At 38.2% G+C, this 26,920-nt stretch overlaps 1 protein-coding gene across 2 annotated transcripts in view; it reads left to right on the forward strand.

Annotated features, from left to right (window-relative positions):
- The window catches only part of PCBD2 (pterin-4 alpha-carbinolamine dehydratase 2), a 56,728-nt gene that overhangs the window by 13,664 nt on the left and 16,144 nt on the right, over positions 1–26,920 (forward strand). Inside the window, exon 3 of one of the 2 annotated variants that reach the window (XM_058279074.2) lies at positions 4,791–4,826. The exons of the other annotated variant lie outside the window; for it this stretch is intronic. Within the exon in view, the coding sequence (XP_058135057.1) occupies positions 4,791–4,826 (36 nt within the window). The remainder of the gene's footprint in view (positions 1–4,790; positions 4,827–26,920) is intronic. 2 annotated transcript variants of the gene reach the window in all.

Here is a 26,920-nt window from a genome sequence, read left to right on the forward strand (position 1 = left end):
CATCATGACACATCCATTGGATTTGGTAAGTACATCTTTGGGCCCCTCTGCACCTCATATACATTGGTTCACATCATGGCCCATACTCTCCTCTATTCCATCATGTAGGCCCTGTGAGGATTTACAATGTCCGGTGATTACCTCTGAAGCACCATCCAGGGCAGCTCCATGTCCCGAAGACGCCTCCACCTCTCATCTCTTCCTGCCTTTCCCCATACCCTTTGTCCATTATGTCCACTTTTCCCAATCCAATGCCACCTCTTCTATGTGGACACTGGATTGGTTGTGTCCATTGCACCTTTATGTCAAGAGGAGGCTCAGATTCCACCTGGATGCTGGATGCAATCCTCCCATTTTCAGTTGTAATCACTCTAGACTCCATGGTGTGGTGGTTGTCCTTCTTCACCTCCATCTTAGCTGAGTGTGGTAAGTCCAATAAATCAGATTGTAGGTGCTGGAGTCTGTTGAGGCTCAGGATCTGGCTATCACATTGTCAGTCCAGAGATTCAAATCCCCTAAATATATCTTAAACCCCAACATTAACTGCACCTCCAGCACATTAGCATGAAAGTCTTATGAAGGGAGATCCCATCTGAGTCCAGATTCATCACACATAAACACCATTTCCAAAGAGGGGCCATCTGCCCTGGTAGTTAACCCCATCGGCCATGACCATAACTCCCATGGGTCTCTTTAGCCCTCAAAGGAACCAATATCTGGGGGTTGTATCTGCTTTATCTGTCTCTCTGACTCTGCTCAGTTGTGCATGAGGGCAAACCTTCTGCCAGCCTCCAGACTCTTTTTTAGAAACTCGTAGCCATATAAACTCATGAGAAGGGGAATTTTTAATTGGCCTTTGAAGATCTGATAGATTTTTGTGAGGGAAGGAGCTAAGGGAGGGGTCAGCAGGTGGCAAAGGTCAAGGACAGGGAGAAGGACAGGGAGAAAGAAGACACATGTTGTTTTTAATGTGTTGGGGGAAGTGAGGGCCCCAAGATTGGTTCGGTGAGCTGGGCTACAGAGGCAGGGAGGGTCCTTGTGCATTTTCTTCTTTAGTGTTACCTCAATGTTAGGGTATCCAGAACTGATCTCCTGTTTTTTCTCTTTCCTCCAACTTGCTTATATCTCTTGTAGTACCACCTTCCTCTCAAACACCTATACCTGAAACTGAAGAATTATCTTGGTGATCATTCACTCATCAGAAGTCAGTGTTTAGTGTCTTTTGCTAAGACTGTGCTTCTGGTCTGGGTATACCTTTCCTCTCCCCAGGGTTCCTGTGAGATCTTCCTGACAGCCTTTCACCTCAAGGCTCTCCCTGCTCCCATCCTGCCTGCATGCCACTTCATTGTGACCAAGTTGGTCTCTGATGAGAGAATCCAGTACCTTCCTGTCTTCTCCTGCTTCCCATACCCCTCTGCAAGAGGCCTCTTCACTCTGTCAGAGATTAACTATAAGGCTCCTGAGAGGTCACCCAGTAGTTCCCCTCACCCAGTCGTTGCTCCACAGAAGTGGGGCAAATGAGGTTCAGAGAGGGGCAGTACCTCGACCAAAGCCACACAAAGTAAGAGTCTATGCTTAAATTGAAGCCAAAACCACCAGTATTTTAGTTTGTTTCTACCTTTATTAAAGCTGTTCTTGTCCTAATCCCAAGCCCCATCCCACACTACCCTTCCCCCATTTGTCCATATTCCACTCACTTCTAGAAAATTTTTCCTGACTTTTATTCACTTAATAATAATAAATAATGATTGAACATTTACTCTATGCTGCTAGGCATGATGCTTGACACTGAAGATACAGTGGTGAACAAAGCAGATATTGTCTCCATCTTCATGGAGCTTATAGTATAGTGGGAGGGAGAGCATAAACAAAGAAAAAAATGAATATGTAATTACAAATTTTGATAAGTGCTGTGAAGGCAAATCCTAGTAGCTAATGTTTATTGAATGCTTAAAACTATGTGCCAGGCAGCCCACTCAATGGGAGAAAATATTTGGAAACCACATATCAAATAAGAGTTTAATTTCCATTCTATATAAAGAGGTCATACAACTCAACAATAAAAGAGCAAGCAATCCAATTAAAAAATGGGCAAAAGACTTAAATAGACATTTCTCCAAAGAGGAAATACAAATGGCCAAAAAGCATATGAAAAAATGTTCAAATCACTAGCTATTAGGGAAATGCAAATCAGAATGACAATGAGATATCATCTCACACCACATGGAATGGCCATTATTAAAAAAACTGAAAACTATAAGTGCTGGAGAGGATGTGGAGAAATAGGAGCAATCCTTGTTGATGGGATTGTAAAACAGTGCAGCCTCTGTGGAAGACAGTTTGGCGGTTCCTTGGGAAGCTAAATATAGAACTGCCATAAAGGAGCAGATGTAGCTCGAGTAGTTGAGCACCTGCTTTCCATGTATGAGGTCCTGGATTCACTCTCTGGTACTTCCTAAAAACAAACAAACAGAAACAGAAACCAGCTCTTACTGGGGAAGTGGATGTAGCTCAGTAATTGAGTGCCTATTTCCCCTGTATGAGGTCCTGGGTTCAATCCCAGTACCTCCTAAAAAAGGAAAAATAATAAAAAAATAAAAAAAGAACTGCCATGTGATCCAGCAATTCCTCTACTAGGAATATATCCAAAAGAACTGAAAACCATGATGCAAACAAACATTTGCACACTAATGTTCATGGTGCATTATTCACAATTGCCAAAAGATGGGAACAACCCAAGTGTCTACCAACCAAAGAATGGATAAACAAAATGTGGTATACACATATGACGGAATACTACGCTGCAGTAAAAAGAAATGAAATTTGGATACATGTGATAACATGCATGAATCTTGAAGACATTATGCTAAAGAAATAAGCTAGACACAAAAGGGCAAATATTGCATGATTTCACTAAAATGAACTAAATAGGAAGAAAGAATGCATGGAATTAAAACCTGGAGTGTAGGTTATTAGGCAGTAAAAGGAGGGCTTTGAAGGAGTACTGATGCTTAATATACGTAAAAGTTTTAATTGACTATAAATGTGTGGAAATGGATAGAGTTGATGGTAACATAATAGTGAGTAGCATCTCGTTTATAAATGGGATTGTGGCTGAAAAGGGTAGTCTAGGGATACAGCTGTCAATTGAAAGAAAGCCAGAGAATAATCTAGGCCCTGTGATCCCAGAGGTGGATGAGAATTGTGGTTAACAGTACAATGCAAGAATGTTCTTCTGTGAACTAGGACAGATATCTGCCACTATTGCAGGGTGGTGGTAATGTGGGGAAACATGGGAAAAATACAATTAGTATAACTTATTGACTATATTTAACAGCAATACTATAATATTTTTGCATCAATGCCAAAGATGTACTGTGTTAATAATAAGAAGTATTTAAAAACTATGCCAAATGTGTGTTCTGGACCATAGTTAGTGAAAATAGTCTGATGATATTATCTCATAATCTGTGAACGAATGTTCTACCACAGTGTGGTGTGTTGGTGAAGGGTTATTGTATGGAAATTCCACACATGTGCATGATTGTTTTGTAAGTTCACAACTTCTGTAATAAAAATATATTTTAAAAAACCAAAACTATGTGCCAGATACTATTGTAAGGACTTTATACATATTCATTTAATCTTCATAAAACCCTGTGAAGTAGGCACTATTTCCTTCCTTTTAAAGATGAGGTAACTAAGGCTTAGATAAAGTAACTTGCCCAAAGTCCCACATTTAGAAAACAGTGGACTCCAAGGAGTCCATACCATTAGCTGGTAAGGGGAACTGCTTCTCCAACAGAAAGGGGTGCTATGAGAGGAATACTGGGAAGACCTACTTCAATTTGAGGAGAGCGTTCAGAGAAGACCTCTCTAAGGAAGTGATGAACTGACGCATATTTATAAGACTATTCAGGATGTAGAGGATGGAGTAGAGGGGGGAGCAAAGGTCAAATCAGGAAGAATAGTAAGGAGGCTGTTGCATTCATCCAGGTGAGACACCATCACTAGCATGGGCATGGCAGGAGATCATGGACTGGGGCGGTGACAGAGGAGAAGCAGAGAAGTGTGGAAGTTGGAGCTATACATAGGAGTTTAAATGAGCAGAAACCAGTGGTGTCACACATACCTCTTATAGTAAATACAAATATAAAGGGCAAACACAAGTTTCTCTAACTAGGGAGGAGTGGTAATGGTGATGAAGAAGAGCATGGAGTGTTAAGAATGACTCCCAGATTTTGAACCTGGAGGAACTGGGTGATTGGAAGTGACATTTACTGAGCTGGGGAAGTATGGGAAAGGAACGGGATTGGGGTAGGAGAGAATCAAGATTTCTGGTTTGAACACAGTTAAGTGTGAGTTGCTGTGAGGCATCCAGATGTCAGCTTTAGGAAAGTTGTATGTCTGAGTTTGGACTTCGGGAGAGGTCTGGGTTGTAGATAATTGGGGAGTCATAGGTGTGTATGGAAAAAAGCCAAAGAAATAGATGAGGTCATTCAGGAGGAAGTTGTCAGTGAGAAAAGAAGAGGGATAAGAATTCAGTCCATTTAGAGGTTGGATAGAAGAGGAGGAGTTGCCAAGGATCAAGAAAGATTTATTGGAGAAACAGGAAGAAAGTCAGGCCAGTGTGATATCACAGAATCAAAAAGAAGAGAGTATTTAAAAAATTTTTTTCATCTTTTTCTTTTAAAAAAAGATTTACTTTATTTATTTCTCCCTCCTCCCCCACTCCCCTGCCATTGTTTTGCTCTCTCTGTCTGCTTGTCTTTTTTTTTTTTCCTTTTTAGGAGGCATGGAGAACCAAACCTGGGACCTCTCATATGGTAGGTGGATGCCCAAGGACTTGAGCCACATCCACTTCCCAAGATGGTATTTTTAAATAGAGGAATCAGTTCTTCTGAGAGGTCAAGTGAGATTAGAACTAAAGGATGGCCATTGGATTAAGCAGCATGTAGGTCATCAATGACCATGGCAGGGATGGTTTTGGGAGGGAAGGGTGCAAGCCAGCCTGGAGAGGAAGAGGAGTTCATATCCTTTGTGCAGATCCTTGTAGCCTCAGACATTAGTCTGTTCTTTCTGGTATAGAATTCAGCCGTAGGGTTATCCTATTTGTTTGTGGTGTTCTTTCAGCCTTGTTTTGATATTGAACCTGTGAATGTTGGAGTTAGAAGGGATGAGACAACCAAGGCTCAGGGTGAAGTAGTTTGTTCAAGGTGACAATGAAAGTGTGACTGAATTTGGATGAAACTAAGTACAACTTTGATATGTACCAGAGAAATATAACTACTTACCCGTGTCTCTCTCTAGCTAGGATGTAGGCACTCTGAGCATAGAGGCTTGACTTGTGCTTGTGTTCATCTTGCACTGTACCCAGCCCAGAGTTACCTAGGTGTATTTTGAATACCAAAGTCACATGACTGGGTTCAGTGTAGGTGATCCAGTCCATCTTTAGCCCCAGGGGAACATTGTGTTATTTTATTTTTAAAATCTTTTTATCTCCTTCAGGCTATATTACCTACAACCCTTTCTCACCAGGGATGTTTCCTTTTCCTCATCTCCTTATTCCTAGACTCAAATGGTTCCTAATGGTAACCAGCTTATTTGGCCATTAAGTTGCCGTGTATGATGGGATGTGAAAGTGTGCTCTCTAGTGCCAGCAGGCACTTCCCAGAAGAACCATAGCATTGATTGTGCCTTTGTTCTATATGCAGTTTTTTATTTTTATTTTTTAAATTTTATTTATTCCTCTCCCCTTCCCCCCCATGGTCTGCTCTCTGTGTTCATTTGCTGTATGTTCTTCTGCGCCCGCTTGCATTATCTGGTGGCACTGGGAAACTGCGTCTCTTTTTTGTTGCTTCATCTTGCTGCATCAGATCTCCATGTGTGCACCACCACTCCTGGGCAGGCTGTGCTTTTTTTGCTTGGGGTGGCTCTCCTTATAGTGCGCACTTCTTGAGTGCGGCAGCACTGCGAATGGGCCAGCTCACCACACAGGTCAGGAGGCCCTGGGGATCGAACTCTGGACCCTCCATGTGGTAGACGGATGCTCTATCAGTTGAGCCATGTCTGCTTCCCTATATGTAGTTTTGAAGCAACAGAGAAGGAAACAGGCCATTCCTCAGCATCTCTAGTAAATTGCCTCCAATACTGAGAAACTGAAGCTGATGCTTACCCAGGATTTTGGCTCCACAGCTTTGGCCACCCAAAACCAGTCTTTTGTGAATACTGGGATGGGGTGGGATAGTGCCATCATCATTCAAAACTCAGGTATCCTGTTCCAGGGTGACCACTCTAATGCTCTAACACAAGTCTATATATTTTTTTCATTTTTTTAAAGGTTTATTTTTATTTATTTCCTCTGCCCCCCCACCCTCTCCTGTTGTCTCCTCTCTTGTGTCCATTCGCTGTGTGTTCTTCTGTGTCCACTTGCATTCTCCGCAGCACTGGGAAATCTGTATTTCTTTTTGTTGCGTCATCTTGCTGTGTCAGCTCTCCGTGTGTGTGGTGCCACTCTTAGGTGGGCTACGCTTTTTTTGCGCAGGGTGGCTCTCCTTGTGGGGTGCCCTCCTTGCACATGGGGCTCCTCTACGTGGGGGGCGCCCCTGCATGGCATGGCACTCCTTGTGTGTGGCAGCACTGTGTGTGGGCCGGCTCACCACATGGGTCAGGAGGCTCTGGGTTTGAACTCTGGACCTCCTATAAGGTAGGCAGATGCTCTATCGGTTGAGCCACATCTGCTTCCCCACAAGTCTATATTTTGAAGGATTGTAGAATAACAAGATGTGGATTGCAGTTTTGTTGAGTAATGTCCTAGACTGTTGAAAGAATAACTCTGCTGTTCAAAATTAAGTCTATTTCTTTGTTCTACTTAGAAAAAAAGTGTTTATTTTGGAGGGATTAAAGGAAGCTCTATGTTCTTTGCATATCTTGAAGGGAAGGGTAGTTGGCTGCTGATAGGAATTTGACCTGTAAATTACTACATGATTCCCTATGGCCTGAAAACATAAGTTTAAAATACTGTATGGGTTGATTATTAGTCCTAAATTGATTAGAGATTGGAGTTCAACTTCAATTATAGATTGGAGACCTACAAAATGCAGCTGAAACTTCGTAGAGAAGGTAAAGTCGTCCTGTGTTGAGAGACCCCAGCTTTCTAAGCTGTTGTCTACACAGTTATGGATACATATGTGTAGAACACAGGTCTGTTGTAATTCTGAGTGTCTTAAAGTATGATTTTGTTATGTCAGCTTGAGAGTGAGTCTGTCCCATCTTTCTATTTGTTTAAAACTGCATGCTTTAAATAGAAGGGTTTATTTAACAGTTGAGGATTACTTATACGCCACACATCAGCCAGGCCTCTCTCTCTATAAGAGTGATACCATCATGTTAAATTTGTGTGCTTATTAATAAACATAACATTTTGGTTTTTTTTCTGATTACATAATATATTTTATAATTCAGAAAACACAGAAAAGTACAAAGAAGAAAAATATGCCTGCAATCCATCTACCTACTTAAAAAGTAATATGTGTGAATGTGTATTTGTGAGTGTACATGTATTAATACTTATAAGTAGGTATATATCTATAACTATATAAATTAATGAGGTCATACTGTAGATACTTTTTAGTCAGTTTCATTTTTCACTTCATGTATGGTGACCATTTTTCCATGTCAACAAAACATTTGGCCTCATGAAGGTACCAGGGATTGAACCCAGGACCTTGTATATGGGAAGCAGGCACTTAACCACTGAACTACATCTGCTCCCCAATGAGAGATGTTTGTTTGTTTTTGTTGTTTGTTTGTTTTGTTTTTAGGCACTATTGGGGATTGAACCTGGGATCTTGTACATGGGAAGCAGGCGCCCAACCACTTGAGCTACATCTACTCCCCAGACCTCAAGATTTTTTTAATGATGTGCAAAAATAGTATTCCACTGGATGAATAGGCCATATTTAATTTAATCAATACCTTTCCATAGTCCATCATCATGGCAAGGCTTTGTGAACTTACCTTTTCTAAGTGTTCCATATTGATCACAAAATTTCAGAAATCCGTACCAGATTCTTCTTGCTGAAGAAACTCTGGTTCTTGATGTTCATTGGGATCAGGCATAGGTCCAGTTACTTGTTTAAAAAGTAAATATAAATCATCAATTAGATTAAATTGATTTGTCAAAGCTAAAAAAATCAAATCTTTCAAGTTATTCGAGAAGGCCAGAAGGAAAATCTTATGTTATAGAGCTTTGTAACTACCATTCTTACAGCTTAGTGCAATGGTATAGGGAATATTTTCATAAAAATGTCTTCCTTTTAGATCAGAGGTTCTTAACCTTTTTTGTTCCATTGACCCCTTTGCCAGTCAGGTGAAAACTACAGACCCCTTACTAAGTCCACACTATACTGTGTATTATTTAATAAATATATCATACCCACACCAACACATTCCCCCAAGAATAATGTTTTTTTGAATTTAAATTCAAGCTCACGGATCCCTTGTTAGGAACCCTTGTTTTAGACATTTTTTCAGATAAAGAAGGCTTGTTTAATTTGGGAAGAGTTATTTCATAGGAAATTAAATCTTTGTAAATCCTCTGTCACATTTCCACACTTGCCAGTTCTCTGGCAAATGATGACTTCTGAATAGTACAAGAAGGATTTCCTAAAAGCAAATGATTGTGTGTTTCATACATCTTCATCTTAAAAAGGTTTGAATTGGAAGGTAACAGAAACTTGTGCTTTCTCTTATAGTTATCTATGATGATATTGCTGGTTCTCAAACTCGGAATGGTAATTACTTGTAGTGATGGTTCTTTTTCACTTTACCTGGTGAGAAACTTTTCCTGGCATAATGAATGATTACAAAGAACTTTAAAAGTACAACTAGTGATGTTGGCCAGGCACTGGAGAGTTGCTGCTGTTTAGAGATCAGTAATTGTTCCCTCTTGGCTTGGTATGCTTGGTGGTGTCTAATCATATTGTGTGCTTAAGAGCCATGAAAGAATTTTCTTTTCGAGTATCAGTGCGTCATTTTTTCTGACATCGATCAAAGGTTGGAAAACTAGTATTATATATGTAGCTAGGGTATTCGTAACTGTCTTACATTCTTAATCTTTTGGCTATTTGGTTGAAATATATCTATGCCTCTTAAATATTGAAAGCATAATATCCTTTAACCTATAACTGCAGAGTTAAAATGAATTTTACGTGAAATATTTAGTTGTGGACCACATCTTCAGTTTTTTATATGCCACAGTGGTCTTGTTTTTTTCCCTTCCATTGTCTGATACTGAGGTCATTTTCAGTCCTCTGAGAAATTCTATTCCCAGCCAGATGCGGCTGATATATTAAAAGTAGCACCTGTGGCTAATATCACAGCAGCTTACCATAAATTTACATGGTAACTAGGATTATATCTGTCAAGACTGTTAAAAAACATCTAGATTTAATTTGATTTCCAGTATTGTAGAAGCTATCCAACATTTTACTTCATAACTGTATTTTAAAAGTTAAAAATCACTCCATTGTTAAGTTTTATAGCACTCCTAGTGCCCATTAAGTTGATTTGTTCAATGGAGGTCAGAGTAAAGCAACTTGGCTACATTAAGATCGGAAACCAACCCATTTGTGACAAATTTAGTCCTTTCGTGTGAATCTTCTCAACGTCTCTGCACTGATTGGATTCAGGTGTAGCTTATGTCAGTAGCATTTAACCTCAAAAGAATGAGCACTGTGATTTGGTTGTTGTAAATTATAGAGCATTTTGCCTTTGCTTGCTTAAATGTAACTGTTGACTCTGCTGCCCCATGGCTGACTGCTCCACTGCATTTACCTGTAAATGAGTAGTTTGGTTTTGAAGACATCTTAGAAAATTGGGGTATGTGCCCTTGTCTCTTCTTTCATATGACCCTTCCTAAACTACTTTATTCCCTATTATCCTTTGAGTCATCTCCCACATGTTATGATTTGCACACCTGCAGTTATAAAATTATTTGGGGGTGTCATTATATCATCATGTTCACCATCTTTCCAGCATTTATGAATATAATAATGATTCATCATAAATCAAATCAATTTACAAGTTACTGAGAATATATTCCCACCAGTAAGAATTGAATGATTAGTTTCTTTGGTGTCCTCCCCTTTGACATGGGTTTGTAAAAAGAAACATAACATTTTTCTATGTATTTGTGAAAATTAATTTACTGTCCAGAATGGAATTAAAGTATTGTTCAACCTTCTGGACAATTAATATTTCAAAACACATAGGCAAATGTAAACTAATCAAATAAGCAAAGTATATTACTTAACTAGTAGTCATAATTGCCTTAGCAATAATCTTGCTCCTGAGTGAAAGAATCATAATAAGTTTGGGTGCTGAGGTTAAGGCATCATGCAGCTCCTCAGCATAAGGTCCCTAACTGGGACTGCATGTGCCGGCTTTTAAGTTGTGAGGCACTTTTTGTTCTGTTGACCATCTTTCTGGAGGGAAGTTTAAAGCTTCTTTGAGCCTGAGCCTCACCAAGGAAATGGAGCAGCAACCAACAATTCTTAGACTGAAAAGGTTGGGGCAATGGAAAAAAAGATTAGGAGGAGACTAAAATGATACACACTTAATGTGTAACCAGGTATAATTAACCACTCCACAGCATAAGAAAACACCATTAATGACCAGTTTGGAGGCTTGTGCAATATATTTTTTTGGTGAATTATGATATCTCTTCTTTATTTGTGAACCTAGAATAAATTTATCTCCTTGGGTAACTTAGGTGCCCTACTTGTGAATCTGGATTGTTGTTGCTTTTTCTACTTGAACATCTCATTTCGGGATGTGTGTGTGAAAGTATACGATGGATGTGCCCAGCACGGGTCTCTCACACAGCCTTTCTTAATTGCTTTCTCCTCTGCCTCCTTTACTTCTTTACAACTCTTCATGGTTGACCTTTCTGCCCTCTCTTACCACGTTGGAAGCTCCTTTAAGGCCAAAGACTGTGTCACAGGAAGGTCCTTGGTACGGAGCAGTGGACTGTAAATGTGTATTTCACGTACTTTCAAGAGCAGACTGTTGGGACGATTTGGGATCTTCCAAATAGGTTAAAGTTTTCAGATCCCATATGAAAAACAGAAATATCAGGAATTGACAGCTTGTTTTGCTGACCATTAATCTTTTTCTCCTCAGTCTTCCATTGCAGTTAAAAGCAGATGTGTAATTTTGCTTCTAAAGATAATCAGTTGATGTTCTGAAGGGAAGAGGGATCATGAGACTGCTGGCAATGAGGCTACCTCATCATGTAGCCATCTTCAAGAACCCTGGGTTTAGCTCACAAAGAGCCCCACAGCCAATGGTTACAACTTTAGAAGGCTGATTTTTAGAAAAGAAATAAAACGTATTTTAGAAAACCTACTTATTTTCAGAGAGAAGCAACATTTCCCTTCAACTCAGAAATGAGTTGAAATCCTAAAATAATTAGTGAATTGATATGCACAGTGCTAGCTAGCTCTTATCACTCATTAATGACATATTGACTTATAAGGTTAAAGTCAGTGGACCAGTGTTAGCTCTAAATACGTAAAGTGCTTTTGCATGCATTGGCTCACAAGGCAGTATTTAGCTTAGCTCTTTTGTAATATCCCATGCTGAAAATTGAAAACTGTGGTATTAACTGCTTTTTTATTTAGACTTTTGTTTTAAGCCATATAAAATAGTATTGTGTAATTGACTTTTCAGATTATAGTGTTAGAATAAGTTATATATTTCTTCTAATGAAATCATCATTTGACAGATTATAGCTGTTATGATACAGTTGCTATTGGATGAAAAATATATCCATTTTCTAAGAAATTATTTTCATTCATTCTATAAACAAGCATTTATTTTTAAATACAGGCAACTTTTCCTTCACTAAAGTATTAAAATAAGTTTTATTTTAAAAATAAATCATTTTCTAATCACTTTTTTTGATTATACTGAGACTGTGTTATAGAGCTCTTCTAATATTGCAATACTCTAGGACTATAGTTAAGAATGAGTTCTGCTGGTAAATGTTGGGAGGAGGCAAAGAGGAAAGTTACAATACATTGCCTATTTACAAATTAACTATTACCTGACAAAAGCACATCAGACCCAAACAGCGGACATCCGCTAATCCAGTGGTTAGCCGATCCGGGCTCTAATGCACACTGTTTTACACGTTAACGGTTTTGAAGTTCCAGGCCAAAGCTGACCTTTCACATGTGCTCCGTTCACAGTAGGAATCTCCACTCACTGCTTCCTGTCAGAATGGATTATGGTGATACAGCCCAGGGCTCACTTTGGCTGCAATTAAGTTTTTGATCAGAATTATTTCGCTCACAAACAATCACATTTGTTAAAATGTTATATCTGCCCTGAAAACCACTGGCAGCCTCTCAGTTTATCAGTGTGATGTGACTGTAATTCTTCATTTGTTTTTCATGAAATGGCAAGCCATTCTATATATGTTATTTATTTGCTGATTTCTGCCTTTCATTTCATTGGGTTTAAAAAGAAACTGTGTCTTGAAATTAGTATGGAGCTGCTTGAAGACTTTTGGGAATTTGAATGGCACTGTTTTTAGTACAGGACAAAATTATCCAGTTGGGAGCCAAGACTTAAATATTATAATTATTAGTAGTAGTTCTGCTTCTCACACAAGGAAACATTTTAGCTTCGTGAGGTGGGGGTTCGAGGTTTTCATTCTTGGTCTGTAGTTCCTGTAATCTCCATGTCCCAAGCCTATGATATCACCGCCTTTCAGTATTTATCATAATGCACATCACTGGCTCCATTACTATTGCTGTAGACTTTGGGTGTCAGAAAGGAAGCAGTGTTGGCTTTAGTAGCCTTGCCTCTCTCACAGTTTGGCTTTCTTTTAAAAGTAATTTTCTCACTAATAAATGGCGGTAGAGATTTACTGAAGTAGCTTTTTCCCAAACTATTTTATGTCTTTAATATGACTTAGGTATCAGTGGAAGTTTTGAGTTTTATAACTGATTTTCACTATCTGATGAGAACATCTTCCTTTTATGAACTCTCCTATTTTGCATGTTGGAAGGGATGCTTTGAGAACACAGGATTGGAGTTTGGTTAGCATTTAACTTAAAACGGAAATTAACCTATAACTTAATTTTGTGTGAGACTAGAGGTTGGGGTGCTGGTGTGGAGGTGGTGGGATTGGGGAAGGGAGGAAGTTTGGAGGTTATGAAATTGGAAAATGTTTGAATGCTGCTTAGAGGTTTAGAAATGTTAATTTCTTTAAAAATAAATTTAGAATCCTGTTAAGGGAATTTATTACCAAGCGTTAAAATATTGCATCTGTTCTGATGTAACTAAATTCATTTATTACTAGCTCATAAAATAAGTGGCAAAAGAAAGGTGTTGTACCCCAAAATCTCTTTATTTAACTATAATTTTGTGTTTTAATAAAGTAGGATCTAGCTATACTTCTAAAATTCAAAGGCTTTACTTAAATGGAATGATATAAGGATAGGCTATATTAATTTATCTTAGCATTGATTGTTGTCAGACTTGTGAGCAGATTTTTCTTAAATCCATTTTTATAGCTGTGTGTTTTCAGTCTTTTTAAAAATGTATTTGGAATATACCTGACCATATTTACTGTTTAAAGGAAATATATTTAGAGGAAATACTGAGTAGAATTGAATTTTAAGAGAGAAAACCAACCTGAAACCTTCTAAAAATAGGCATACCTTAGTTTCTTTTAGCTGTCACCATTCAGTACTGTCCTGTCTTCTTAGAAAGTAGTACACCAATGAAAGGTGACCAGGCAGAATTAGTAACTTTGTTACTAACTCATGTTAGTATAGTCATTTTCTGGTTTCATAGTTTTTATTGTGTTTCTTTGAGATTCTGAAATTTTTGTAACTTTGTTCTCATAACCTGGTATGTCAGTGTAATGTGTACACGGCATCTGCTGAGTCATAGGAAGAATCTTTAACACTCTTGGAGGCGGGTTTTACTGAAATCTGAGGCAGTCAGGAGAAACGGTGGTACAGCATGCTCCAGTCTGTGCAAAAATCAGACATCACTAAAATCCTATAGTAGACACAGCTCCAGGACTAAAGCCTTAAATGCATCTAAGGAAGGTAACGGGCCAATCCACAGGCTTTTCTGCCTACGACAAGCGGCAGTTTTACATGAAACACATAAGAAGGTTCAAAAGTGCTCTTTCTAGAAAGACTGAGACAGACATCTGTGACATGGGGTCTGCTTTCACAATATATGAAACTGAAAGATAAATTGGACACTTAACTACCTTAAAGTTTTACTGGAGCTTTACTGGAGGCCTCAAATATGGCATTTATGCCAGACAGAGAACTCTAGATTCTCTCCCAACTACCATGAAAAAATAAACCCTTACTTCCAAAATAACATGATTGCTGACTTAGGGAGACCCCAATCTGTGCTATGAGAAGAATCTTTTTTTTTTTTTTAGATGGAGAAACACAGCACTTTCTTCCTTATGCAGGTCATCAAGGCACAAAGTAGGAAGAACCATACACATCATTGGTTTACCTGCTTCCTCCTCTCAATGGGAAAGCCAAGACTGAGAGGGAAAAGTAACTATCCCAAGTGGCAGAACTAGGCCTGTACCCCAGTCACACTTTCTCTTCTTGGTTCTTGAATTTTCTATATCACAGTACTACTCAGGTACTTTCCCATAACAGTCTATGTTGGCCCAGAGAGATTTAAAGATAGAACACTCTTTTGTGAGGAAAAAGAATTAAAACTCTAAAACTTCTAAGGCATTTCTAAGGCATGCTTTTTTCCCTCTCTCTGTTTTTTCTTTCTTTCTTTCTTTTTTTTTTTTTTAACCCCGGCCATGCTTTTCTGAGCCTCAAGGACTTAGGCCTGATGACTGCCAAAGTCCCTGTCTGCTACAACCCATTGGTTCTCTTGAAGACTTGTTCTTTGGATTGTACATTTCACCCCAATTTATTTCTGATCTCATGTCCACTCCCCATATTCAAAACTCAGCAAAATTCTTTATTATTATAACCCTGGATTTACACCTGGTCATAATTCCCAAGGTCTTAGTGAAGAATACATCTCTTGAACACCAGTGTAGGCATGTCCTCTAAGTTTACACTGGGTGCTTGAGGTAAGATTAGATAGACCAAGATGGCAATGGAGACATCGAACTTATTATAAAAGTCTACAAATCCTCATTATGAAATTCTACAAATATCATAATTTTGGAAACTTAAGATGTGGGTCATTTTGGAGCAGTACTCTGTGTTCTTTGAGTACTAAAGACAGAAATATATAAAACTCTTGGGTATCTTTGACTCCTTGGTCTTCTCACAGACCTTCAGTGCCTGGCTGTCTCCTGGACAAATGCAGGAGCTGAGTGTGGAGGTTGGATGGCATGCACACAGTCATGTGTGTGGCTGTTAGAAGTGTTTTGAGGATAAGAACATTCTACTCCAGGGATCTTTCCACAGCATGCACTGCCTGCACATGGAAAGATTTGGTAAGGATGTCCCTGCTGTTCAAGTCTGATGGGTAGATAATTTGTTCTAACAGGTTCAGTGATCATTATTTCTGGTCTGTTGACTGTTGTAATTGTTATTTTAATAGGTACTCAGCTAAAGAGGGTGTTAGCCTATTATCTAATGTTTTCTAAGGGCACTGAAAAGAAAAAGGCTTCTCATTTATGCCGGAAGCCCCCAGTTATTCAATTGTTCTTCTGTTTTTGCCCCTGAAACTCTTTGCAACATGTGTTGATAGGAAATTCAGAGAAACCTGATATTCAAAAGGTCTGGCTCAGAAAAATATATTTGGTTATACTTGTTTCTTTTACACAATTGAACCATTTATGTAAAATATTTTTTAAAAGAGAAAATCACCTATTATATGTGAGATTGTGTAGCTTTTACTTTTTTATTTTTTAAAGATTTATTTACTTTCCCACACCCATTGTTTTGCATTCAATATCTGCTCTCTATGTTGTCCTTTAGGTGTATGTTGCACCACCCCAACTCCCTGACCTGCTGCATCTCTTATTGTCACACCTCTGTGTCTTTTTTTGTTGCGTCATCTTGCTGCGCCAGCTTTCTGCACAGGCCAGCACTCCTGCATGGGCCAGGACACTGCGTGGGTCAGCACTCTGTGTGGGCCAGCTCTCCACTTGGGCCAGCTCACCATGCAGGACAGCTTGCCTTTACCAGGAGGCCCTGGGAATCAAACCCTGGACCTCCTATGTGGTAGATGGGAGCCCAATCACTTGAGCCACATCTCTTTACCTGTGTATCTTTTAAAAGTAAATAAAACCATGGAGCCATGTGGAAAATGAGTAGGATGTTGTAATGTTATAAAAAGATTAAGGATACAAAGTTAAAAGAATGTTATTATGACAATTGTGGAGAAAAGGGCATAGGGAAAAATTAAAGACAAAATATAAGTTTTCTTTTTTTACTCTATAGTGCTTTTTCTCTTATAATAAAAATTATAGACAACTTATCTTTTAGGTTAAAGAAATGAATGAAGAAACTATAAGGTGACTTCAGGTATTTGCCCCTAAACACATACTACACATAGAGGCTTTGGAATTAGACAAACCTGAATTCAAGTCTCAGCTTCACTTCCATATGAGGTGTGTGATTCTGGCCAAGAGATTTAATCTCTCTGAGCCCTGGTTCCCTCCTCTCTAAAATGAGAGTGATGACTTGTTCACAGGGTTGCAGTGAGTGCCTGATCTGGAGTAGTTATTTTATAGGTGCACATTGTACTCCCTTTCCTTTCTTTGTCCCCAGAACTGAACAATAAGAACCAGTATTTGGAGTAATGGCCCTGAGATACACTTAAGATCCCTCGTCAGCAAGAATCAATTATGTTCAGTAAGTGCCACTTGATGAGGAAAGAGTCTGCTCATAGGTGTTTCCCTGTAAAAGAAGACCGTGAAAAAGTAACTTATGGATAATACGGAAGTAATCAGAGAGTTACGCCTGTTGCTTGTGCATATGAGGTATTGTTGAGGTTATTATTAATCTTAGCTCATATTCTCTTTTTTTGAACATGACTGTGTGTGAGGACACCATGCCATGCCATCGCTACACACCATCTCTTTGTACCCAGTTTAGAATCTCTATTGAAACAAATTATGTATCTTGTTCAAGGTCTGGGTCTAGAGCTCAGGTTTTCAGTCCCCAGTCTGATATGCTCTATCTTAATGTACTGCTTCTGATACAGTAGATGTTTTAAAATATTTGTCTTGAATATTTTCAAATCAAATAAAAATTTATATAAATCACAATTTATTTATCCATTCCCCTATTGATGGACATTTAGATGGTTTCCAGTGTTCATTATTACCATTATTAGTTCTGTTCTCAAAATCCTTGTGTCCCCTTTTCTGCAGGTATGAGAGTTTCCCTGGGGTATAAATCGTGAAATGGAATTGCTGGGATAACCCTCTGGTATGCAGATTAATAAAAAATGAAGGTTCAGGATTGCGAGATAGATAGCGCTTGGTAATAGTCACAGTGTAGCCCAGGGACTAGGCTATGCCATCATAGAACCTCTAACCATGCATGAGGCCACAATAACCCTTGGTGGCCTAAGCCCTTCATGACTTCAGAGCAATGTGTGCTGATTTTGAAGTACTTCTGGAAATCTGGAAAGGTGCACATAGGCGCAAAGATCATGGAAACATGAATTAGCAAGTGGGGCCACAGTCCAAGTGGGAGTGCTTTAGAACAAAAAGAGACCAACTCAACCAAAAGTTACCATCAATCATATTAACTTGGAATGTCACCAATAATACCATAGATTGGTAACCTACTACTGTAAATTTACAGAAGTGCATGGTGTCAAGTTAAGACCCAGACTGAATGTCTATTGCCTGAGAATGAATACACCAAAATGATATTTTCCCTTTAATTTCCCAATCAAAAGGCTCCAGGTTGTGACAAGGTAACTCTGGCTGTCTCCATTACTGTACAGATACCTGTGAGACACTGAAAAGTGATGCTGGTCAAGTTGGCTTAGGTTCTGCCCATTCTAGAGCTGATAGAATTGGGTTAGGGTGTTACAGTGGACTTCAGCACAGCTGGAGCTGGCGAGCAAATGCCTAGTTATCTGTAAGTCCTGTCTCATCCCATTGTATTTCAGTAATCTTGTTTCTTTTAGTTGAGGAATCTTATTTTATACCAGTCTTTATGGGCAAAGATAATTATATATATTTGCCTGGGTAAGCAAATCGATAAACTTGTAATAAAGTGTATCAGACCATTTCCTTGGCAGGACCGAGCAGAATAGCTTGTGAAGCAGAGCTGTTTCCAATGGAGCATGAAAAGCTTTGAACATTCTCAGTAACAGCAGAAAGCAATATTTGAAACCACCCTTAAACAATTGTTTGTTTTCCTCTTCCCAAACCAAGTTTATAAAAATTTGGTCAGACAGGCGTTTTGTTTTGATTTAAAATATTTTCAGTGAATTGTTATCGGCCAAATGCACATGCGTTCCTGCACTTTCGTTCACTATTGTAACTTTAAACCCTTCCCTTAGTCTCCCTAAAAAACTCCCTCTACCCTATAAGGTTTTGTGGATGTGAGGAGGGTAAAGGGATTTGGACCCTGGAAAAACCTCACAATTTGAAATCTGTCTATGCCGTTTTGTACCCGAAATGAACTTCCTCAACATTAGTGCCATATTGTGGCCTTTTTCTCTTTTACCCAGATTCCTTACCCCTAAAAGACATTACTTTATTTGGATATTTCAGCTTAGTTAATCAGATCATGAGTTCCTGTGATAAGCATGTCAAGAGGTATGATTGAAGCATTTATAAAAATTTGACTCCAGGTAAAAGGCCCCATAATTTGTTTTAAAGAATTACCTCTTTGGTGACATAAAAAATGAAACAAAACAAAACAAAAACCCAACTAACTATGGTTTATAACACTACACCTGGACCACATTGTACTGGATGCATCCATATTTGCTTCGCTATAAATTGTTTTGAGGGTGAAATTCTTGGATTGTTTTCTGTCTTGTAAGCCCTTGACACTGTATTGGTACCTGTGTGTGCAAACCTCCTGACATGGGAAGGCTGGTTCAGCCTTCCAGTGACATGCAGGTTGGCTGCATATATTCTGCATGTTCATAGAATGAGGAAATGATATGACAATAAACAGAAATGCTTTTGCTGAAGAGAGAAGGGAAGCTGGTGTTTATCTGGTCAGGTGGTTTAGATTAGCTGTGATGCGGCTCTGTATTATGTTACTTTAAATCATTGTGTCCCAACAGGACATAAATTATGAAGATTGTTACAGTATGTTTCATCCTATGTAAGATCAACAAATTGGAATAATTTTTTATAGGAAAATAACAGTGTTTTTGGCCAGGCTATTGGATCCTTTAATTTGACTTGAGTACTTCTCAAATATTATTGCCTAATATGTAAAGTATGATTTGCATAAAGTATGAAGTAATAAACTTTTTAAAACAAAAGGGAATAATTTCTCCTTAGCTATTACATCAAGTCGTAGAGCATTCCCATGCCATCATTATTTATATGCTTTTTTGTCCCCGTGTTTTAGAACCAGTTCTGTTACTTTCCTCTGATAGAGTTGTAAACAAGTAGTGCTGTAGAGTTCAGAGATGGAGCTTTGCTGTGTGCTGCCTGCCTGTTAGCCCTCACCTGCACAGAGGTTACTGTTCTATGCTAGAACTGAATGGGAGCCTGCTCTAAGGAGGGGAAAACAGACTTTCTCATGTACATACATTCAAGAAAATAAATTGTTTTTTTTTTTCTTCCTGGATATTGTGAATTATTAAAAAAAAATAGCCTTACTAGATTAACAGCTGAAATGAAGGTAATTTATATAGGAATATTGCAAAAACATTTACTTCAGTAAGCATATATTCATTCAAATGTTTCCTCTATTCATTGCTATTTTCTGAGTTAATAGCATTATTGGTGAATTTTAGATGAAGAGTTAAAATTTTCCATTTGTATTCAAGGTACAGCTGAGTTTATTTGGCTACAGAGCAAATTTTCTAGATTTAAAAAATGGCATAATATTACTTTGAATAGAATTCAAGCAAATTGGAACATTTCTGGAGTTCTACAGTAGCAGGTTCTCTGTGCAAAGCACTCTGCATGTTTTATGAATCCACTTCACACAACTGTGAGGTTAAGAAGTAGTAGAGCTTCACATTTTACAGAGAGACTAGTAGAGGCGAGAAAGGTTTAGGATTCACTCAAAGCTGTAGAACGAGACGGAGCTGGTATTATAACTTTGTAGGCTGTGATGACACCACCAGACCTTGTGAATCTTTTGATACCAAAAATAGGATAAGTGCTAAGCTTATTTTACTCTCTATGTGGCCTCAAGCCCTGAGATTTTTTCCTTAATTATTAAGCAATACTGTTTAAAAGTCAAAACCAAAAAAGGCTTTTCTTTCCATCTATAAGGGTAGGAATAGCTCTCTCCTTAAGCCTTATCATAACAGGTTGAGGATAAATTCTGAATATACTGTGGTTTGCTTCAGCTCAGTGTCTGAAGACTCTGACAGGTTCAGAGACCTTTCCAAGTTCACAACCTATGTGTGCAGTCTGAAACAAATAAATATAGACGACTTATGAGATGGTCTCTTTCCTCACTAGGCGTCTCGTGGATTCGTACCGTTTTCTGAGAAGTGGGTTTGTCAGGCTGTTTTCTTCCAGTGATGCATTGCAGCCGTCTGTCATTGGAGGTCCTTTGTGCACAGAATTATCAGAATGCCTGATCAGGCTCGAATATTTTGGTGATGTATTTTTCTTACAGAAAATATTGGCAAATGTTGCAGAAACTGTGCTTAAAAACTCTTGACAAGGGGAATTGATTCCCAGTTTAAAAATAAGTAAAATAAAGCATAAGTATGAATTCACTGATGTTGTGCAGACCTCTTTATCCCAGCAAATATTTTGTGATGAGAAGTGGGATGAGACAGTTTTACAAAATGTGTACTACTTGTAGAAACTGTATTTACTATATCATTAAGCCAGATTAGGTGTTGCTTTGTTTCCTTAAAATATTTTTTGAGTATTCCCTCCCCCTCCACCCTAGGGTGATAGGGGAATGGGTGTTCTTTCTGCCCAGAGCCCTTGTTCTGTTCCTTCACTCTTTCGTTGCAAAGTCTTGACTTTCAGTTTAATTTAACATGTCCCAATTTGAGCAGAAACCTTTTTACCTTCTTGCTCTATTTTAAAAATTAGATATATATATATAGATTCTTTTTATTATGATATTAGGACAAGGCAATTTCATGTCAGATATAAACTGGAATTACATAGCGTAAGTAATCGTTGCATCTCTAAAGGAGCCTCTTGATTGTAAAGAAGAAAAGCTAAGGAGTAGACTGCGGTTTTACATATTGATTTTTTAGTGGCTTGTATGCATAAAGTTGAAGCCTAGGAATATTTTTTCAATAAAAATTAGAATTTTTTGAGTTTTATAATGAGGAACGTATCAAGGAACTTAAATTCTGATTCCTAAAGGGATTGCTAAAACAAAACAAACAAACTCTGATAGTCTTTGCAATGCCTCTCACCTCTTAAGACCCTGGAAGCTAACAAATATGGATTATCAACAGATTGGGAAAGAAAACCTCAAACAGGACTTTTCTGAGGCTGTGCTTGGCAATAATGAACAGCCCCAGAGAACAGGAAGGCATCAGAACTTATTCTGACATTAGGGAACTCCGGATAATGGCTTCTCTGGTGGATCCCTCTTGGGGTGTATTTTGAAATCAGTGTTTCAGTGTGCATTCAGGAGAAAGAGTGGATAGAAAACTGGTGAAATGGGCTGATTCCAAGAGAGCAGAAATGAAGGATTGTGAGAAATTCAAGAAGGAGCTAATCAGACTGAGCAGTTGGTCTGCCCAGTAGTAGCTGATGAGGCATACAGGGAAATGTAATTTAAACTTAGGTGCAGTGGAATTCGGAAATGAATCCTGTTTTTTCAGGAAACAGATATTCTCAGTTTATGATCATCTCAGCCAAAATGTCTTTTTGACGTATATCAGCTGTGTGAGATCTATCTAGTTATAGAACTTTCTCTAAATGTGGAACATAAGTGAAGGCCCTTAGGTAAAATTATAAGTGAGGTGTTTATGTTGGTTAAACTCTGCTGCCTGGAAAGAGTGGATTTATTCGAGTAGACCTCTATCAAAGAGGAGTTTTCATAGCCTGGGAATTTAAAAGGAATTTAACTAATGTAATGATGAATCCTAATTCTGTAAAGGAAAACTGTTTTGTACCTCTCTCTTTCTCTTTGAGGCACAGGGGCCAGGTATTGAACCTGGGAACCTGGGACCTCATAAGTAGAAAGCTGGCATTCAACCACTGAGCCACATTGGCTCCCCTTTTTGATTTGGATTTTTTGCTCATTTGCTTGTTTGTCCTTATTCTTAGGAGGCTTTGGGAGCTGAACCCGGACCTCCATTTGGGAAGCAGGCACTCAACTGCTTGAGCCACAACCATTCCTCTGCTTTTTCTTTTAACAGGATATGTTGAAGGTGATACTGTGTCATTAGCTAATGAGTTGCCTAATTCTTCCAAATGGCTGCTTAGGATAGTATGGTAATTGGCAAAAATGGTGACTTAAGAACTTTTAAAAAGCAGGTCTAAAATGTTAGGGTTCTTTGAGCACAGCTTTTGAAAGCAGTGTTTAGAAGTGTGTGCTATTTCATAGTTGGTATGCTCTCTACAACCAGCTGAGGCAGGACTAATTCAGCCCAGGGCACAGCAGAGGAGGTTGTTTCTTAAGTAGCTTGTGGACATTGTCTCAAGTGCCTGGGGAGGCCAGTTTTAATTTCAGAGTTGGATATTCTTGGTCTGAGTTGTTGGAAGTGTTGGGTTCTCTAGTGGATCAAGCAGAAGCTAGGTAGACTAGTGGCCTTAGATTGGTGGTGGGGTGTTTGCCCCTACACACACTCAACAAACTGGCCTAGGCAAGACCTTTAGTTTGGTTTCCTCTGGCAGACATGATTGGCTAAGGTGCTCATCCATAGATTGCTAGTTTCACCAGGGAATCTTTTCTGTGAGGAAAGCCACTTACAGAAACATTTCTAAAGACTTTTCTGTTGTTGTTGTTGTTTTCAGTCTTGCAAAAGTGAATTCTTTTGGCCTCCAAAGTGGTCATCTGCTAGGTTTGGAAAGAAATTCTTCCTCTACAGGCTACAGATACTATGATATCAAGGTGTTGTTGATGATTATAATACTCATTAGCACTGAATACTTAATTGAGTGCCGGGCATATTATAAAGTATGGTGCATGAATTATTCCCTTTTTACATATGAGGAAACTGAAACTTGCTTCCAAGGTTAATTTCTCTGCGGTCTCATAGCTAGTGAATAGCAGATCTTGGACTTGAACCCAGGTTGTGACCTTAAAGTCTCTGCTATTGACCACTGTGCTCAAAATATGGCTGACAGTCCAGAGGGAAAAAGCAAGAATTGAATACAACTTCGGTTGGGTCTATTCCTCACCATTTTTGTGTTGCTAGTCAAGACTGTTTTTGTGTTGCCTGTAAATTAGGATCTGATGTTCCCTTTGCAGTGGCTAGAATAGTTAACCAAGAGGGTTTTCCATATAAAGGTCATTGTGAGACACGTAATCATGTTCTGGTGCAAAGAACGCTTTCCTTGGTGTACCAAGCAATGTTTATGTGATCGAAAAGTCACCAACACCAAGGGAAGGTCCTGTCCCGTGACATGTGCGTGCTTGGCAATAATCTTGCCTTGAATTTTGCTTAATAATTTTCATTATTTTTAATTAAAGTTGAAGAAGTGCAGACTCTAGCTGAAATTAAGGTAGGTTGTGTTGCCGGAATCTGGTAATTACTTTAATTGATCACAAGATAGTTTCCTTGATCACCAATTAAACTAAATTGCCGATCATGTTTCAAGACGTGAAGAAATGCCCAAACTGATTTATGTAATAGTGTTTTCATTTCTAATCAGACATAAATATCATTTCCTTCCATAGCAGTTGTGTTTTATAAAAGAAGGCCTACAAACATAAAGGTGATTCATAAACAATAGAGTTCTAATTCATTGAATTAGTAAAGGAAGTATTTAGAGGCTTAATGGAGATTGTACTGGGGAAATTACTTTGGAGTAGCTGGTGCTCATTTTCTTAGTGGGAGATATGTTCTTTTTTAGTGCATAATTAAAATAGTCTATAATCAAAATATAAAAGGCAGCTGATTTAAAGAACTTATATCAAAGAGAATTGCTCTGAGTAATGAGAGAGTTGTATTGTAAATATGTGCTAGAAGGTTAAGTCTAAGAATTTTAATAAATCATAGATGTTACTTAGACTGAAGCTGCATTTTAAATTCAGGGTGCTGTTAAATATTTCACAGATTGATACAGGATTTTTGTTTTGGTTTTGTGATTCTTTCAGTTTCATGGAATAAAATGAAACAAAGGGAGCTTTAAGAAAAATTAAAGTTCCCAGAGAATACTTGATTTGGGGTTCATGGAAAACCTTTTAATTGCTGATGGTTTGGAGATTTCCAAATGACAAACTTCATTGGCCTAATTTACTATGATTGTAATGCTTACATTCCTTAAAATGGCAGAGTGACTTAAAAAGTCATACTTCATCATGCATTCATTGATTTGTTCATAAAATGTTTGTAATTTGCAATAGAGGAAAGACTGAAACTATTATCAGCCATTATATGTTATTTGTTGGCCATATGTTTGTTTGAAATGGCCGTAGCTCAACAGAACATGGCTCATAGACAAACTATGCTGTAAATTGGCACTAAAAACCCACCTAAACAGGTAGGCATATGTTAAGAAGTTAACATGAGCCAAAATATTTTAATGTGAACCAGGTTCTTACACTGCAGGACCCCACTTCCCTTTACACTGGGCCCTTCATTTACATGGCTTATTCATTTTCCCCCCAAAATTAATAAAAAAAAAAAAACAGATCAAGTAGATACACAGTACAAAATTCAAAAGTTACCAAAGAGTATATATAGTAGGTCTCTTCCTGTTCCTGATTCTCAGTCACACAGATCCTCCTTCTTTTCTCCCTGCCCCCAATCATTCACTATGATCAATTTCTTGTGTATTCCAGAGATGTTAATGCATATACAAGCATATCGTTTCTTTCCTTTCCTTTTTTATTTCAGTACAATCATAGGCTACTGTTCTCTATCATCTTCCCTCTGTTTCTCCATTTAGTAATGTATCTTGGAAGTGCTTTCATGTCAGCAGGTAAATAGCTTCCTCTTTATTTTTTAATGGCTGTGTAGTGTTCCAGTTTATAAATGTACTATAATCTATTTAATCAGTGTCCTATTGATGGACATTTGCCTGCAACCAGTCTGGCTATTATAATCTATGTGGCAGTGACCATTCATGCACTATGTATATGAACGTGTCTGCAGGACAAATCATAGAGGTGCAATTGTTTAGTCTAAGATTAAAAAAAAAATTAATAGACATTGCCAAAGTGCCTTTCATAGTTTTTATTCACCAGTTTATATTTGCCAACAATGTACCGCAAGTACATCTTCTGCTTTATTTTCCAGCAGAGTCTTATCAAATTTCTTTATCTTTGCCAATCTGGTAGGTTTAATTTTATAGTCTTAATTTTATTTCTCTTATCATGAATGAGACAGAACATTTTATTGCTGTTATTTAAGAGCCATATGAATTTCTTTTTCTATTATTTGTTCAGGTCCTTTGCCCATTAAAGGTGTTTGGGTGGTGGTCTTTTTCTTATTAATTTGTAGGAGATTTTTATATGCTAAACAAATATGCATTACAAATATAGTTCATTCTTTTTCCTTTGATTTTGTTGGGTTTTGTTGCGTAACAGAAAAATGTTTTAATATAGATTTATCAATTTTTTAGCTGTGTTTTAAGGTTTTCTGCATATAGCATTTACATATTTATTGTTAAGTTTATTTCTAGATCATTTTTGGTGCCATGTTAAATAGGATTTTTTCTTCCAATATTTTCTAATTAGTTGTATAAGGAAGTTATTGACTTTTTTGTCTTATTATTGACCTTACTAGGAATTATTTTAGTGTTTCGCTATTAAGAATGATGATTCCAGGAAGTGGATGTGGCCCAAACAGTTGGGTGCCTGCTGACCACACAGAAGGTCCCGGGTTCAGTTCCTGGTGTGTCCTAAAGAAGACAAACAAGACAGTGAACTGATGCAACAGGCTACCACAGCGAGCTGATGCAACAGGATGACAGAGCAAAGAGACACAACGAGGAAACAAAATGAGAGACACAAAAAGCAGGGAGTGGAGGTGGCTGAAGCCATTGGGTACCTCCCCCCCACATGGGAAATCCTGGGTTTGGTTCCTGGTACCTCCTAAAAAAAAGACAAGTATATACAATGAATGGACACAGAGAGTAGATAGCAAGCACAAACAACAAGGGCAGGGGGAGAAATAAATAAATAAAAATAAATCTTCTTTAAAAAAAAAAATGACGTTTCCTATTCTACTGAGAATATATTTTATTAACATGATAAATTATATTAATATATTTTCTACTATTGGACCATCCTTGCATTCTTTTTTTTTTTTAAACTGGGAATGTAGTTTCTTTTTTTTCTTTTTCTTTATTATTTTAAAAAAATTGTTCTCTCTTCTCCTCCCCCACCCTCCCTTGCTGTTTTTGCTCTGTGTCCATTCGCTGTGTGAGCTTCTGTATCTGTCTCTCTTTTTGTCTTCTATTCTTGTCTTTTTCCTTTCTAGGATTCACCGGGATTTGATCCTGGGGACCTCTGATATGGAGAGAGGGTCCCAATCAGTTGTGCTACCTCAGTTCCTAGTCTCTGCTGCGCTTTACCTTGACTCTCCCCTTCATCTTTCTTTTGTTGCATTATCATCTTGCTGTGTGACTCACTTG

Source organism: Dasypus novemcinctus, chromosome 2 (genome assembly GCF_030445035.2).
Source record: "Dasypus novemcinctus isolate mDasNov1 chromosome 2, mDasNov1.1.hap2, whole genome shotgun sequence".
In the NCBI taxonomy this organism is placed as follows: Eukaryota; Metazoa; Chordata; class Mammalia; order Cingulata; family Dasypodidae; genus Dasypus; species Dasypus novemcinctus.